This window comes from Trachypithecus francoisi, unplaced genomic scaffold, assembly GCF_009764315.1.
Source record: "Trachypithecus francoisi isolate TF-2019V2 unplaced genomic scaffold, Tfra_2.0 Lachesis_group11, whole genome shotgun sequence".
NCBI classification, from domain to species: domain Eukaryota; kingdom Metazoa; phylum Chordata; class Mammalia; order Primates; family Cercopithecidae; genus Trachypithecus; species Trachypithecus francoisi.
Window position 1 is genome coordinate 110416663 of NW_022681456.1, and position 18337 is coordinate 110434999.

Genomic DNA, 18337 nt, shown 5'->3' on the forward strand with positions numbered 1-18337 from the left:
CTGAGATATCAAAAGGCAATGAAAACACACCCTGAACAGATATAACAATCATCAAAACCAAACCACAATAAGACACAGATGTTGGTATTATCAGACAAAAGAAAATTAATTTTTAAGGCAAGCGACTCAAAGACACATTTTTATAGGAAATTTAAATAATATAATATTCATTGATAAGATCAGTCCTAAACAAACTGATGGATAGACAATTTTGTTTGTATTTATAATCTCACTTTTCCATGATCTTTTATTTGTTTATAAATATCTTTATGTTCTCTATTTTCACTACTATCAAAAGCCTGCTTCTTAAAAAAGAAGTGTATCATTCACAATGTAGTGAATGAAAAAATTTCTCTTCCAATTTTGCTTAATTCATGGGCATGAACTTATACTGACAGAAGTTAGGACAAGTTCAAATTAAACAGTGGAGATTTGTTGGTGGTTAGAGTTGTATATAGGGATATCAAGAAGATGATGTCTCCATGGAGACAGAGCTCTCTTCAGGATTCTGAAATCATGTCACTTTCAGGTCTTCACTAGTGGGCAAAGTGGAACCGTGAATTAAATGGAGCATCCTTACTCTCCTGGAAACACACAACCTCCCAAGTTGGAACCAGGAAGAAATCAAAACCCTAAATAGATTGATATCAAATTCTAATTTGAATCAGTGCTAGAAACTCATCCAACCAGAAAAATCCTTGAGCTGGATAGATTCACAGCCAAACTTTAACAGATATGCAGAGAAGAGCTGGTAGCAATACTATTAAAACCATTCAAAGCAAAGTCAAAGAGGAGGGACTCCTCCCTAATTCATCTATGAAACAAGCATCACCTTGATAATCAGGATCTGACAAAGACACAGTGAATACAAAGAACTACAAGCCAATATCTCTAATAAACATAGATGCAAAAATCCTCAACAAAATGCTAGCAAGTCAATTCTTACAGCACATCAAAAGTTAATTCACCATGACAAAGTGGGCTTTATTCCCAGGATTCAAGGATGGTTCAACATACACTAATCAATAAAGGTAATTCAGCACATAAACAAAAGTAAGAGCAAAAACCATATGATCATCTCAATAGATACAGAAAAAGCAATTGATAAAAATACAACATATCTTTCATGATAAAAAACCCTCAAGAAACTAGGCATTGAAAAAACTTACCTCAAAATAATAAGTGCCATCTATGACAAACCCACAGGTAACATTATACTGAATGGGCAAAAGCTGAAAGCATTCCCTTTAAGAACTGGAATAAGACAAGAATGTCTAACTTTCACCAACCTTATTAAAGACAGCACTTGAAGCCCTAGCCAGAGGAATCAGGCAAGAGAAAGAAATAAAAGTCATCCATATAGGAAAACAGGGAGTAAAGTTATCTCTTTTGCTGATTATATGATTGTATACTTTGAAAATGCTAAAATTTCTGCCAAAAGACACTTCACCTTGATAAACAATTTCAACAAACTCTCAGGATACAAAATCAACATACAAAAATTAGTGACATTTCTATATACCAATAATATTCAAGCTCAGAACCAAATCAAGAACTCAATCCCATTTCCATAAGAAAAACCAAAAACAATGTCAAAATAAATAAAAGCTGGCAGAAACAAATGAAAAAACATTTGGTGCTCATGGATGGAAAGAATCAATATTATTAAAATGTTTATTCTGCCCAAGGCAACATACAGATTCAATGCTATTCCTGCCAAACTGCCAATGTTATTTTTCACAGAATTAGAAAAAACACTATTCTAAAATTCATATGCAACCAAAAAAAGAGCCCAAATCGTTAATGCAATCCTGAGCAAAAGAACAAAGAAAGAGACATCATTCTAAATGACTTCCAACTGTAAGAATACAGTAATCAAAAAGCATAGTACTGCTAAATAATAGACACATAGACCAATAGAATGGAACAGAGAACCCTGAAATAAAGCTGCACATTTACAACAAACTCATCTTTGAAAAACTTGACAAAAATAAACAATGGGAAAAGGATGCTATATTCAACAAACAGTGCTGGGAAAATTGGCTAACCATATGCAAAAGAACAAAATTGGAATCTTACCTCTCACAATATATAAAAATTACTCAAGATTGATTAAAGTCTTAAATGTAAGAACTCAAACTACAAATATTCTTGATAAAACCTAGGAAATAGTCATCTAGACACTGGCCTAGGAAAAGAATTTATGATGAAGATCCTAAAAGCAAATGCAACAAAATGAAAAACAGACAATTAGAACTTACATAAACTAAAGAGCTTCTACACAATAAAAGAAATTGTGATCAGAACAGTCTACAAGATGTGAAAAAATCTGCAAACTATGCATCCAACAAAGGACTAACGTTCAGTGTCTATTAAGAACTTAAATAAATCAAGAGTAAACAACAACCCAAGTGAAATGTGAACAAAGGACGTGAGCAGACATTTTTCAAAAGAAGACATACTAGCAGCCAATATAAATTAAAAGATTTGTCAGCATAGCTAATCATTAGAGAAGTGTAAATCACAACCACAAGGAGATACCATCATCTCACACCCACCAGAATGGTTATTATTAAACTGTCAAAAAAATAACAGATGTTGATGAGGTTATGGAGAAAAAGGAATTCTTTTTTTTCTTTTTTCTTTTCTTGAGACGGAGTCTCGCTCTGTCGCCCGGGCTGGAGTGCAGTGGCCGGATCTCAGCTCACTGCAAGCTCCGCCTCCCAGGTTTACGCCATTCTCCTGCCTCAGCCTCCCAAGTAGCTGGGACTACAGGCGCCCGCCACCTCGCCCGGCTAGCTTTTTGTATTTTTTATTAGAGACGGGGTTTCACCGTGTTAGCCAGGATGGTCTCGATCTCCCAACCCCGTGATCCGCCCGTCTCAGCCTCCCAAAGTGCTGGGATTACAGGCTTGAGCCACCGCGCCCGGCCGAGAAAAAGGAATTCTTATACACTGTTTGTAGGATTCCAAATTAGTGCAGTGTCTGTGGAAAAGATATTTCTCCAAAAATTAAAAACAGCACTACCAATTGACCCAGTAATCTCATTAATAGGTGGATACTCAAAGGAGAATAAATCATTCTCCCAAAAAGTCACATGCATTCATATGTTTATGGCAGAACTATTCACAATCGCAGAGAATGGAATCAGCTTAGGTGCCCATCAATTGCTGATTGTATAAAGAAAATGCGGTACATACACACCAGGGAATACTACACAGTCATAAAGAATAAAATCATGTCTTTTGCAGCAACATGGGATGCAGCTGGAGGCCATTATCCTAAGCAAACTACATAAGGAACAGCAAGCCTAATATCACGTTTTCACTTGTAAGTGGGAGCTAAATCTTGCATTAACCATAGCTATAACAAGGAGAACAATAGATACTGGCAACTCCAAACAAAGGGAAAGAGAGATGAAAACAAGGGACTGAGAAAAGTCCTATTGGATATTATTTTTACTATCTGGGTGACAGAATGAATAGAAGCCCAACACTCAGCACTACGCAATACACCCTCATAATAAACTACACATGTACCCTCTGAATCTAAAGTTTGAAAAAGAAAATCAAAATTAAAAAGTAAACTTCACTATAAGTCAAGTGGACCTAATGGATATTTAAGGAACACTTCACCCAACAGTTGCTGAATGCACATGCATTTCATTAGCATGTGGAATAATCTGCAGGATAGACCATACGTTAGGATACAAAACAGGTCTCAAAAATTATTTTAGAAAATCAAATACATGTTTGGTATCTTAACTGGCCACATGAAATAAAACTAGATGTAATAGCAAGAGTAACACTCAAAACTATACAAATACACAGAAATTAAACAACATATTTTTAAATGACCAATGAGTGAAGAAAGACATTAAGAATAAAATTTTAAAAATTATTTAAAAAAACATGAAAATGCAAACACAATATGCCAAAACCTATGAGACACAGCAAAAGCAGTATTAAGGAGTAAGTTTATAGCAATGGAGGTCTACATCAAAAAAACTTAGAAAATTTTAAAATAACCTGAACATTTACATCAATTAAGTCATAAAAATTTTCAAACCTAACCCAAAATTAGTAGATAAAAGAAATAAGATCATGGCAAAACTAAATCACAAAGAGTTAAAAAAAAAATACAAAAGATCAACAAACCAAAATGCTAGTTTTTTGAAAAGATTAACAACATTGACAAACCATTAGCTAGACTAAGAAAAAAAAGGCTCAACTAAATAAAATCAGAAATTAATAAGGAAATTTCACAGCAGCTACTACAGAAATACAAAGAATCATTAGGAGATACTATGAACACTATTTTAAATTTGAAAACCTAGAGAAAATTGATAAATTCCTGACACACAAACTATCATGATTGAATAAGGAAGAAATAGAAAATCTGGCAGACCAATAACAAGCAACATGGTTGAATAGGTAATAAAAAGTCTCCCAAGAAATACAAATTGAGGACTGTATGGCTTCACTGTTGAATTCTATGGGTATAATTCTACTGGTACAATTCTTTTTAAGAAGAATTAAAACTCATTATGCTGAAACGATTCTAAAAATGTGAAACTGAGGGAATTTTCTTAATTCATTCTACAAAGCCAGCAAAATGCTGCAATTAAAACCCAATTGGAACATAAGGAAATACAAAGAAAAAAACTTCAGGCAAGCATTTCTGACAAATATAGATGCAATAACACTCAACAAAATAATAGCAAGCTAATCCAACAACACACCAAAAAATAATACCATGATTGAGTGAGATTTATCCAAGGAATGCAAGAATGCTTCAAAATACATGAGTCGGTAGGGTCATGCATCACATCAGTAGAATAAAAGTTATGTGACCATCTTAGTAGACAAAGGAAATGCTTTTGAATACATTCATATATCTATTCCTGATAAAAACTTTTAGTAAATTAGGTATAAAAGAAAAATGCATCAATATATTAAAGGTCATATATGAAAAAAATACATCTGACTATTTTCTGAATGGGGAAAACCAGAGCGCTTTTCCCCTAAGAAACAGAACAAGTTTGTCTACTCTCACCATTCTTAATCAACATATTTCTGAATTTCTAGCCAGGGCAAATAAGAAAGAGAAATAAAGAAGGGTGTTTAAAATGGAAAGGAGAAAGTCAAGTTGTCCATTTTTGCAGATGATCTGATCTTATATGTAGGAAAATCTAGAGACAATGAACTAGCTGAAAAAAATCAGAAGGACAAACCTATTAACAAGAACTCCAAAAAAAGACCTAGGAATGAATTTTGCCAAGGAGGTAAAATCTTCTCCAAGAAAATACACAAAATGCTGATGAAAAATATTGAAGAGGATACAAATATGTAGAAAGAAATCCTATGTTTATGAATCAGAAGAATCAATATCATTTAAATGACACTACTATCCAATCCACAGATTCATGCAATTCATATCAAAATACCAATGACACTCTTCACAGAAATAGAAAATTTCTACAGAACCACAAAAGTCCTCAAATCACCAAAGTAGTTCTTACCAAAAAGACCAAAGCTAGATGCATTACACTACCAGAGGTCACAATATACTACAAAGCTACAGTAATCAAAAGAGCATGATACCAGCATAAAAACAGACACACAGACCAGTTGAACAGAATAGAAAACCCAGAAATTAATACACATATGTATACCCAACCGTTTCTCGACAAAGATATCAAAAACTCTCACTGGGGCAAGGACAGCCTGTTTAATAATTGTGCTGAAAAAACTGAATATACATATGCAGAAAAACGAAAAAGGGGTCCCACCTCGTATGCTATTAAAAAAACTCAAAATGGGTCAAAGATTTAAATGTTTTAACAGAAACAATAAAACTACTCTAAGAAATTATAGGGAAAATATTTCAGGACATTGGTCTGCAAAAAGATTTTATGACTAAGACTTTAAGAGCACAGGCAACAAAAGCAAAAATGAATAAATGAGATTGTAACAAACTAAAGCACTTCTGTACAAGAGAAGTAATTAACAGAGTGAAGAGCCAGTCTACAGAATATGAGAAAATATTTCCAAGCTACTCACTCAACAGAAGATTAATATTCAGAATATACAAGGAACTCAAACAGCTCAACAGCAAAAAGATCAGCAATTTAATTTTTAAAAGAATGGGCAAATAGTCTGAACAGACATTGCTCAAAAGAAGACATACAACTGGCTAACAAATATATGAAAAAAATTGTCACTATCACAAATTAAGAGATATGCAAATAAAAACCACAATGAGTTATCCTCTCACCCCAGTTAGAATGGTTATCATAAAAAAAAAACAACTATAAATGTTTGCAAGGATGACGAGTACAGAGAATTCTTACAGACAGTTGGTGGTAATGTAAACTAGTATGGCCACAAAGGGAAGAGTATAACTGCAACGGAAATACCTTACAATTTAGCAATCGCACTACTGAGAATTTATCCAAAGGAAATAAAATCACTAAATAAAAATATGTCTGCACCCAGATGTTTATCTCATCCCTATTCACAGTAGCCAAAATGTAGTATTAATCTCAGTGTTCAACAAGAAATAAATGGGTAAAGAAAACATGAGATAGATAGAGATAGATAGATAGATAGATAGATAGATAGATAGATAGATAGATAGATAGATAACTATTTTGGATATTCCTCAAAAAATTAATAATAGATACAACATATGATCCAGTAATCCCACTACTGGGCATATAGTCACAGAAAATGAAATACGTATGCTAAAGAGTCATTTTGCACTCCCATGTTAATTGCACTGTTCATTTTAGCCAAGGCATGGAATCAACCTGAATGCCATCAACAGAGAAATGGATAAAGAAAATGTGGCATATATACAAAATGGACTACCATTCTGCCACAAAAAAAGAATGAAATTCTGTCATTTACAAAAAAATTGTCGAGCCTGGAGCCTGTTAAGGGAAATAAGTCAGGCACAGAAAGAAACATACTGCATGATGTCATTCATGTGAAGACTGTAAACAAATTGATCTCATAGATATTAAGTGTAAAATTGTGGTTACCAAAGACAGGAAAAACAGGGAAGGGGAAGATGGGGAGGAGTTGGTCAATGTGTACAATGTTACAGTTAGATAGGAGGAATAAGTTGCTGGTACTTACTTCACAGTAAGGTGACTATAGCTAACAATAACGCATTGTATATTTCAAAAAGCTAGAAGAGAGGATTTTAAATGTACTCACAATTAAGAAACGATAAATGTGTAAGGTGATGGATATGCTAATAACCATGATTTGATTATTACACAATGTATACATGTATTAAAACATCACATTGTATTCAATAAGTATGTATGATTATATGTGTGTGTATGTGTGTGTGTGTTGTTATATGACGATTTGTTAGATTTGTTATATGATACCTACAAACCTAGCATGTATGTGGGTTTCCCCAAATTTCTGTTTGTGTGATTAAGTTTTTTTCAGGATTACAGGCTGAGAACAGGTATAAAGATATATATATATATATAATATATATATATATATCTTCCCGGCCGGTTCCCATATTCTAGTAACAATTTTGTGTGACTTTGCTACCCTCAGTTATACCTTCTCCTGTACCATGGTGGTCTATCAAGGAATACTGGCATCGTGTGGAATGTTTTAAAGATATCCAAGCTACATCACACATGTTTGAATTTGGAATCTCTAAAGTAGGTCTATAAATATATTTCTTTTAAAATGTATTTTTACAGTTGATTTGATACAAAATATCTTTTAACCAATTGAGAATTATAAACTACAACCTCTAGCATTCACTAGGTAGAGGTGATGCTCCTGATAGTGACAGGAGACAGCCAAATGCCTAGGCAGATAGGGGCAGGCTCCCAGTGAAACCCTACCTCCAAGATAAAGGCAGTTTAAAGTCCAAAAGTCCAAAAGTCCAAAAGCCAGGCTACAAGACCAGATTGAGAAGTTGTCTTCTTATTTGGCATGCTTTCCCTGATTGGTCCCCACCCTTCACCTATTTTAGATATAACTACCCTTTCCTAATTGGTTTTCTATATTGTCATGCCCACCTTTGAGTGGTGCCTTCACTGTAACCATTTTTGCATACTCAGAAACCAATCAGCACACACTCCCCATCCTGTGCCTACAAAGACCACAGACTCAGTTGGTGGAGTGGGGAAGACAGCCTGAATTTGAGGAAGAGACAGCAGGACTTTGGAGAAGACAACCTGCCCTTCCCATCCCCTCTCTAGCTCCCCTCTCCACTGAGAGTCTTTTTCATTACTCATTAAAATTCTCCACCTTCACCACCCTTCAACTATCAATGTGACCTCATTCTTCTTGGACAGCAGATAAGGGCCTGGAACCCACTAAATGCAGGTACCCAGAAAAGGCTGTCACACTGGCTTTTGCCCTCACTGGCAGAGGGTAGCCATCCAAGGTAAAGAGACAAGGGGCCAACTGAGCTGCTAACATGCCGTCATCTGTCAGACTGTAGACGGTGGAACTAAAGGAGCATCGTAACAACCCCTCTGGGGCTTCAGGATCATGAGCACCCTTGCACCTTGTGTGGCTGCCAGTCCTGCATGAAACTCACTCTTGTTTTGGTGCCTGGAATGGTTGGCCAGGTCCAGCATTCACTCTCTTGCACCTGGTCTGGCCATGGGAAACTCACAGAGCTTGTTTCTGTGTCAATGACCAGAATAACCCGCATGGTCCTGCACTTGGTCACTCACATGCTCCTTTCCGCAAAGCGCTGAGCATGGCAGACCAAATAAACAGGGCACCTCTATTGCAAGTCCAGTGAAGAGGCCAAGAAATATTCTGCCTCACTACTAGAAAATGCAATATTTAAATATTTGATCTCATTTTCTCTATTTCTTGTCCAGCTTTGGAGATGTGGAAGATATCTTTTTATGCACAACAAATAAACAAACAAATATGTAAGCGAGTAACACAGATTTTGCTTCTCCCAGAGAACAGACAGATGCAATGAAGACACATCTTATCAATAGGTTTTGCTTTCTCAAGTAAAAGTCAGTTTTTCTTATCTACTTCCATGGGTCCAGTAGAAACTTAACACGTATTATAATATGTTGTCTCACAATTCTCCTGCAGGATCTTAATGGGAGGTTGGAAGAAGATCCATCAAGGTTGTTAGTCAAACACAAATTCAAATTTTAAATTAATAATATTTGTAATTTCTGAAAAATATAAAACTTAACATGAAAAATATGTATCATTATAGCATAAATCCAGGCTAGATTTTGACCAAAGTAATACATCTAAAGTGTTTCTTTCTTTCTTTCTTTCTTTTTTTTTAAGGCATCAGGCTTTTCTCTTTATTTAGGCTATTATTCTATCTTCTCCCTTTTACCTCCCTTATATTCTAGTCACTAGTTTTATTAGCAGTTACAACTACCAAACAATTATTTTTTATTGTATTACATACTAACCATGCCTCTCACTTTCAATTTTTATGGATCATATATTCTAATCTTAACCATAAAGGCATAGCTATATCCTAACCATGGGAACTCCCATTTTTTATAGTTTATTTAAATTCATAGGCTTTTCCGTTGGTCCACTGCAAGTAAAGAATGTTGGAATTGTCAGTGAAAAGACCAGGAACACCTCAAAAATAACATCTTAATGAATCAATACAATGTTAGTTGGCAGCAGCATTATCTTGCATGTCCAAATTACATGTTTTACTGTCTGCTCCAGCAGAAGGTACAAAATGTTCACCGTTATTTAAGAATTCTAAGTTTGCTTCATCCACTACTTTTCTTTCATTGTCCGATGCCTTGGTATCCTTTCCTTGAAATTTTTTCTTCATAACAAAAATGAATACAATATATAAAACAAGTGCTGAGAATCTTAAAGCCATAGATAAGCCCAAGTAGACCCTTCTGTGAAAAGAGAAAAAAGAGAGTAGATTATTATTTTAAATGTGTAAAACATCTTACATTTTTTCTGTCCAGTATGCATACCTTAAAAGAAAGAAAAACAAGTTACACATACAAATATTCAGAGAAAAATTCTATTTATTCTTTTCATTGGGGCATAAAATATTTTTCTATTATTTTTTTAAAAAATGAAGCTACAGAAACTAAACCTCAGCTGTCTCTAGCCTTCCTTTGGGAGGGAGGAAAATATGTAACTCCAGCCCCCTCAAGCCTTCTCATTCTACCTAAGGAGTGGGAGACAGAAACTGAGCAGCATGTTTGAAGTTCACAGTCCAGAGATACAGGCTCACTAAAAGATTGAGACGTTATCATAGAACCACAGAACCACTTTTTCTTCAGCACCTTACATCCCATTAATAAAGGCTTATATACAGCAATTCCTTTTACCCAATACATTTTGTGTGGCTGTCAAGAAAAATTTGCAAGTCACATACTAAAAGGCAATAAACATAATCTGAAAATAATAAGACTTAAAACCAGATCCAGATATATCAAGGAATACCAGGGATGGAAATTTAAAACAACTCTTACTAATTTGTTAAGCAATCTAATGGATAATGTACACAGTATGTAAGAAAGGTTAGCAATGTAAGTAAAGAGATAAAAATTCTAAGAACCAAAATGAAACAGTAAGGATAAGAAAAATGTAATAGAAATGATAAATGCCTTGATGGATTTATTACTAGACAGAGCACTGCTGAGGAAACAATCTCTAAGTTTATCTCAATTAAAAAAAAAAAGGAAAATAAGACAAAAGAAAGAAAAAAACAGAATAACCAAGAACTTTGGAAGGATTACATAAGTGTTTATAATAGAAATACTTGAAGGGGAAAATGAAAGGAACAAAAGAAATATTCCAAATAATAAGTACAGAGAATTTTTTTTTTTTTTTTTTTTTTTTTTTTTTTTTTGAGACGGAGTCTCGCTCTGTCGCCCAGGCTGGAGTGCAGTGGCCGGATCTCAGCTCACTGCAAGCTCCACCTCCTGGGTTTACGCCATTCTCCTGCCTCAGCCTCCCGAGTAGCTGGGACTACAGGCGCCCGCCACCTCGCCCGGCTAGTTTTTTTGTATCTTTTAGTAGAGACGGGGTTTCACCGTATTAGCCAGGATGGTCTCGATCTCCTGACCTCGTGATCCGCCCGTCTCGGCCTCCCAAAGTGCTGGGATTACAGGCTTGAGCCACCGCGCCCGGCCAGTACAGAGAATTTTTATCAAATTAATGTCAGACACCAAACCTCAGATCTAGGAAGCTCAGAAAACACCAAGAAGGATAAATGCCAGAAAAACTATGCATAGGTTTATTATTTTCAAAGTCTGGAAAATCAGAGATGAAGAAAACATCCTGAAAGAAACAAAAGGAAAAGCAAACCTGGTTTATAGAGTAGAAAAGATTACATCAGACTTCTCTTCAGAAACCATGCAAGCAAGAAGAGAACGAAGTGAAATATTTAAACTGTTAAGAAAAATAAAACACCAACTTAAAAATACTGTACCATGTGAAATTATCTTTCAAAAGTTAAGTCAAAATCAAGACACCATCACACAAACAAAAATTGAGGGAGTGTTTTGCCAGTATACCCTCCTTGCAAGAAATGTTACAAGAAGTTTGTTAGAGAGAAGGAAAAGGATATAGGTCAGAAACTTGGATATACATAAAGAAGGAAGTTCATCAGAGAAGAAATCAGTTAAGGTTAAATAAAAAAAATTTTATTCTAAATTGATTTAATAGAAAACCATTTGTTCAAAACAATAATAGAAACCATGTGTTTAATTATATATAATAATACACATGCTTATTCCAATGTGTATGTTTGCTTACAGACAAGTGGAGTAAATGACAGCAATGATACAAGGGGTAGGAAAGAAGAATTAGGGTTATTTTGTTATTATAAGGGTACTCATAATCTGTGAACTAATAAAGTGTCACTAAAATATAAACTTGGATGAGTTTTAAACATATATTGCAAATGCTAGGAAAACCACTGAAATTTTTATTTAAAAAGTACAACTAATAAGCTAAGAAATGAGAGAAAATGGAATTATATAAAATGCTCAATTAAAACAAAACGGGAAGACAAAGAGTGGAATACAAAAATAGGATCAAAGAACAAGGACAGTAAATAGAAAATAGTAACAAATATGGTCAGTATTCTTTAATTTATATCAGTAATCACTTTGAATGTCAATGATATAAATACACCAACTAAACGACCAAAATAAGCCAGGCATGGTGGCTCATGCCTGTAATCCCAGCACTCTGGAGGACCAAGATGGGAGAATCAAGTGAGTCCAGGAGTTTGAGACCAGACTGGGCAACAAAGTTGCTCATCTCTAAAAAAAAAAAAAAATCAAAAAATTAGCCAGGCATGTTAGTTCATGCCTGTGTTCCCAGCTACATGGGAGGCTAAGGCAGAAGGATCTCTTGAGCCCAGGAGATTGAGGCTACAGTGAGCCACGTTCAAGCCACTGCTCTACAGCCTGGGTAGCAGAGTGAGATCCCATCTCAAAAGATAATAATAAGATTGTTAGAGGATTAAAACCAAGAACCAAACTATATGTAGTCTATAAGAAACTCACTTTAAATATGAAGACATACAGATTAAAAGTAATTAGACTGAGGAAGACATACACTGATAACATTAATCAAAAGAAAGTGGGAGTACCTATTTTAATTTCAAACAGAGCAGACTTCAAAGCAAGGAAATTTATGAAGGATAAAAAAGTCTTTACATAATAACAAATGAATCAGTTATCCTATTATCCTTTTACAAAACAGAACAATACTTAACATGTAAGCGTGTAAAAATGGAGTGCTTAAATATGTGAGGAAAAAATGATAGAGCTGCAAAGAGAAATGCAATAAGTCTTCACTTAACATTGTCTACAGGTTCTTGGAAATTATAATTTTGAGTAAAATTATGTATTGTATAATGAAACCAATTTCACCTTAGATAACTGGTATAAAAAATGGTTACTATGGTACATAGTATATTGTTTTGCTTAAAATCAGTTTCTAAGAACCTATGGACAATGTTAAGTGGATACTTAATGTAAATGAACCCACAATTACGTTGGAGACTTCAACATGCCTCTATCAGAAAAGGTCAGATTCACCAGCCAAAATTTGATCAGACATAGTTGAAAACTCAACAACACTATCAATCAACAGTATAACAGATGTAACCTACTACATCAAATAGCAACAGACTACAAAGTCTTCCCAAGCTCATATAGAATATTCACCAAGATAGACCACATTCTGGGCTATAAAAGATATCTTAAGAAATTTAAGGCCAGGTATGATAGCTCAGGCCTGTAATCCCAGCACTTTGGGAGGTCAAGGGAGGCAGATCACTTAAGATCAAGAATTTGACACCAGACTGATCAACATGGTGAACAACATGGTGAAACCCTGTCTCTAAAAAATATAAAAAAAAAAAAAAAAAAAAGGCTGGGTGCAGTGACTTACGCCTGTAATCCCAGCACTTTGGAAGGCTGAGGTGGGTGGATCACGAGGTCAAGAGATTGAGACCATCCTGGCCAACATGGTGAAACCCCATCTCTACTAAAAATACAAAAATTAGCTGGGTGTGGTGGCACGTGCCTGTAATCCCAGCTACTCAGGAGGTTGAGGTAGGAGAATCACTTGAACCCAGGAGGTTGAGGTTGCAGTGAACTGAGATTGCACTCCAGCCTGGGCAACAATAGTGAAACTCCATCTAAAAAAGAAAATACAAAATACAAAATAAATAAATAAATAAATTAGCCAGGCGTGATAGCACACACCTGTGATCCCTGCTACTCAGAAGGCCAAGGTACGAGAATCGTTTGAACCCAGGAAGCAGAGGTCGCAGTGAGCGAGATTGTACCACTGTACTCCAGCCTTGGTAACAGAGCAAGACTGTCTCAAAAATAAATAAATAAATAAATAAATAAATAAATAAGAAATTTGAAAGAATGAAAATCATGCAATATCTGTCCTTAAACCACAGTGGAATTAAACTAGAAGTCAATAGCAAGAAGATCATTGGAAAGTCTCAAAATCTGTGAAGATTAAACAATACACTTCTAGGAAACATATGGGTCAAGACGAAATCTCATGAGAAATTTAAAAATAGTTTGAATTAAGTGAAAATAAAATTATAACATCCAATATTATGGATGCAGCAAAAGCAGGCTTAGAGATAAATGAAGACTATCTTAAATCAATCAGTTAATCTTTTACCTTACCAAACTGGAAAAAGAAGAGCAAATTGAATCCAAAGTAATACGAAGATAATAAATAGTAAAAGTAGGGCACAGTGAAATTTAAAACGGTACATGAAGAGAGAAAATCAATGGAAACAAAAGCTGTTTCTCTGAAAAAAGTTAGTAAAATTGATGAGTCCCTTGCCAGGCTAATTTAGATAAAAAGGAGGACACAATTTACTAATATCAGAAATCAAAGATGGAACATCACTGTGGACCCCACTGACCTTAAAAAGACCCAAAGGAAACACCACAAACAACACCATGTCCCCAATTTTAATAGCCTAAAAGAAATGGACCAATTCCTTGAAAGATACAATCTACCTAAATTCACACAAGAAGAAATAGACCATCTGAATAGGTCTACATCTGTCAAAGAAATGAAATGATAGTAACTTTCTAAAGCAGAAAACACCAAACCAAGATGGGTTCATGGGTGAATTCTATAAAACACTTAAGTAAGAATTTATACCAATTCATTACAATTTCCTACAGAGGAATAGAAGCAGCAGGAATACTTCCTGTCTCCTATGAGGTCAGCATCATCCTAATACCCAAAGCAGACAAACATTACAAGAAAAGAAAACTACAGAGCAATACATCTCACAAATATAGGTGCAGAAGTTCTCAAAAATAGCTAATTGAATTTGACGTTGCATTAAGAGATTAGGCACCACAGCCAAGTGGAATGTATTTCAGGTTTACAAGACTGACTCAACATTCAAAAATCAATTATATAATTTATTATATTAACAGGCTAAAGAAGAAAAAATCACATGATCATATCAATAGATGCAGAAAATGCATTTGACAAAATCAAACATCCATTTGTGAACAAAAACTTTCATTAAACTAGGAATAGAGGATAATTTTATCAACCTGATTAAAAACATATACACCAAAAATTGTACACATTTTTTACTTGATGGTGAAGAACTCAGATCATTCCTGATAAGGTTGGAACAAGCCAAGAATGTCCCTTTCCACCATTGATTTTCAACATGGTACACAGAAAGTTCATGTGATTTAAAAAAAAAAGTGAAAAGGGAATGATATGTATACAGATTGAAGGGAAGAAATAAAACTACCTTTGTTTGCATATTTATATGTAGAAAATCTCAAATAATAGACAAAAACACTACTGGAACTAACAAGCAATTATAACAAGGTTGTAGGATATAAGATTAATATGCCAAAGTGAAAAGTTTTCCTATAAATCGGCAATAATCAAGTGGAATTTGAAATTAAAAACACATTACTATTTACATTAGCACTCCCAAAAATGAAACATTGGGTATAAATTTAGCAAAATATATACAAAGGGTATAGGCAGAAAATTATAAAACTCTGATGAAAGAAGCCAAAGAAGCATTAAAAATGAAGTGATATTCCATGTTCATGTACAGTATCGGAAGACTCAATATTGTCAAGATGTCAGTTTGTCCCAACTTGATACACAGATTCAGTACAACCCCAATCAAAATCTCTGTAAGTTATTTTTTGGATATTGACAAACTAATTCTAAAGTTTATGTGAAGAGGCAAAAGATGCTAAATAGCCAAGACAATGTTTAAGTAGAAGAACAAAATAATAGGACTGATACTACCTGACCTCAAGACTTAGTATGAAGCTGCAACAACCAAGACAGTGTGACTTTGGTAAAATAATATACAAATAGGTAAGTGGAAAGAATAAATAGCCAAGAAATAGACCCACTTAAATACTGTCGATGGATCTTTAGAAAAAAATGAGGGCACTACAATGGAGAAAATACAGTATTTTCAACAAATGGTGCTGAAACAACTGGATATCCACATGTAAAATAATGAATGTAGGCGGCACAAAAATTAACTCAAAATGAATCACAAACTAAAATGTAAAATGCAAAACTATAAAACTCCTAGGAAGTAACACAGGAGAAAGCAACCTAGGATTTGGCTATGGCTTTTCAGATGCAACAGCAAAAGCACAATCCATGAAAGAACTTATTGATAAGGAGGACTTCATTAAAATTTAAAACTTCTGAATAGAACAGTTATCCAGGCATATATCTCAGGTTTGCAAGACTAGTTTAACATTCACAAATCATTTATATAATTTATCATATTAATAGACTAAGTAAGAAAAAGAATCACAAGATTACATCAATAGGAGGCTAAGGTGAGAGGATCGCCTGAACCCAGGAGTTCAAGGATACAGTGAGCTAAGAAGGTGCCACTGCACTCCTGTTTGGGCAACAGAGCAAGATCCATTTCCAAAAAAAAAAAACAAACCAAAAAAAAATTCTGCTCTGAGAAAGTAAGAGACACTGTCAAAAGGATAAGGTGAGAATCAGAGGCCACAGACTGAGAGAAAATATTTTCAAAAGGCATATTCAATAACTGTTTTCAAAAATATTAGGAACTCTCAAAATTCAACAATTAAACAGTTAACAAGTAGGCCAAAGACTTTAACACATACCTCCCCCCAAAAATATAGAGGTGGCAAATAAGCATATAAGAAGATGCTTTACATCTTATGTCATCAAGGAAATGCAATTTTAAACAATGAGATGCCACTACATACCTATTAGAATGACCAAAATCCAGAACACTAAACATTAGATGTGTATAAGGAAGTGGAGCAACAGAAACTGTCATTCATTGTTGGTGCAAATGTAAAACGATACAGCCACTTTTGAAGCCAGTCTGACAATTTCTTATACAACTATACATATTTTTACTATATGATCAAGTAATTGCACTTTGGTGTTGACACAAACAATTTGAAACCTGTATCTACACAAAAATGGGCACACGGATGTCTTTTATTATTAACTTTTATTTATAATTTCCAAAACCTGGAAGCAATCAAGATGTCCTTCAGTAGGCAAATGTATAAACTGTGGTGTATCGAGACAATCAATTATTGTTCAGTGCTAAAAAGAAATAAGCTATCAAGCAATACAAACAACTAGAGGAAACTTAAGTGCATATTACTGAGTTAAAGAAGCTACTCTGAAAAGGCTACAGAATGTATAATTCCAACTATATGATTTGAAACAGACAAAATTATGGAAGTAGTAAAAAGACTATTGGTTCCAGGGATCCAGGGATTAGTGGGAAAGCGGGGATGAACAGGCAGAGTACAGAGGATTTTCAAGGCAGCAAAACTACTTTTTATGATAGTGGAGTGGTGGATATGTATCATTTTACATTCATCCAAACCTATAGACAGTTCAACACTAAATGTGAAACCTGGTGTAAACTGTGGATCCTGAGTGATAAAGATGTGTTAATCTGTTGTGTCAATTGTAACAAATGTACCATCCTGCTGGGAGATATTGATAATGGGGAAGGCTATGCATGTATGGGAGTAGGCAAGATATAGGAAATCTCTGTGCTTTCGCCTCAGTTTTACTGTGATTCTGAAACTATTCTAAAAAATAAAATCTATAAAAAATCATACGATAATCATTTAACTTTCAGTGTATTAACTGGCAAATGAACTGCCCTTTTTTAAAATTCCACTTTTCATTTCCTTTTACTTTTACCTAAACCTTCACTAAAGGAAAAAGAATTAGTACAGCTTTTAAAACAATGTTTTAGTGGTCTTTTCATACTGAAACTAACGTAACTAAAGTAACGCCATCTCAAAATGTTACATTGATGCTTGGACTTGGTGATTATTGCTTTGGGGAGATTCTGGGGAGCATCTTGCCAATTGTCCTTAAAATGAATTATGATTTCAATTAAAATAAATATTTTCTTAAAGTAAATTTATTGAGTTTTGCTTTGTTATTTCTTTCCATACTTTTATAAATAGAAATGAAATCTCCCAGCCGGGCGTGGTGGCTCACGACTGTAATCCCAGCACGTTGGGAGGCTGAGGTCGACGGATCACCTGAGATCGGGAGTTTGAGACCAGCCTGGTCAACATGCTGAAATCCCCTCTAGTAGACGTACAAAATAATTAGCCCACGTGGTGGCGGGCGCCTGTAATCCCAGCTGCTCACGAGGCTGAGGCAAGAGAATTGCTTGAACCCAGGAGTCAGAGGTTGCAGTGAGGTGAGATTTCGCCACTGCACTCCAGCCTGGGTGACAAAGTAGGGCTCCGTCTCAAAAAAAAAGAAGGAAGGAAGGAAGGAAGGAA

The 18337-nt window shown here is 34.8% G+C and overlaps 1 protein-coding gene across 1 annotated transcript in view; it reads right to left on the bottom strand.

The window, feature by feature from the left end:
* Positions 1-9005: 9005 nt before the first annotated feature.
* Positions 9006-18337, bottom strand: part of SLCO1B3 (solute carrier organic anion transporter family member 1B3) — a 100177-nt gene continuing 90845 nt past the window's right edge. Inside the window, exon 15 of the mRNA XM_033222710.1 lies at positions 9006-9901. Coding sequence (XP_033078601.1) covers positions 9658-9901 — 244 coding nt within the window. The 3' untranslated portion in view covers positions 9006-9657. The remainder of the gene's footprint in view (positions 9902-18337) is intronic.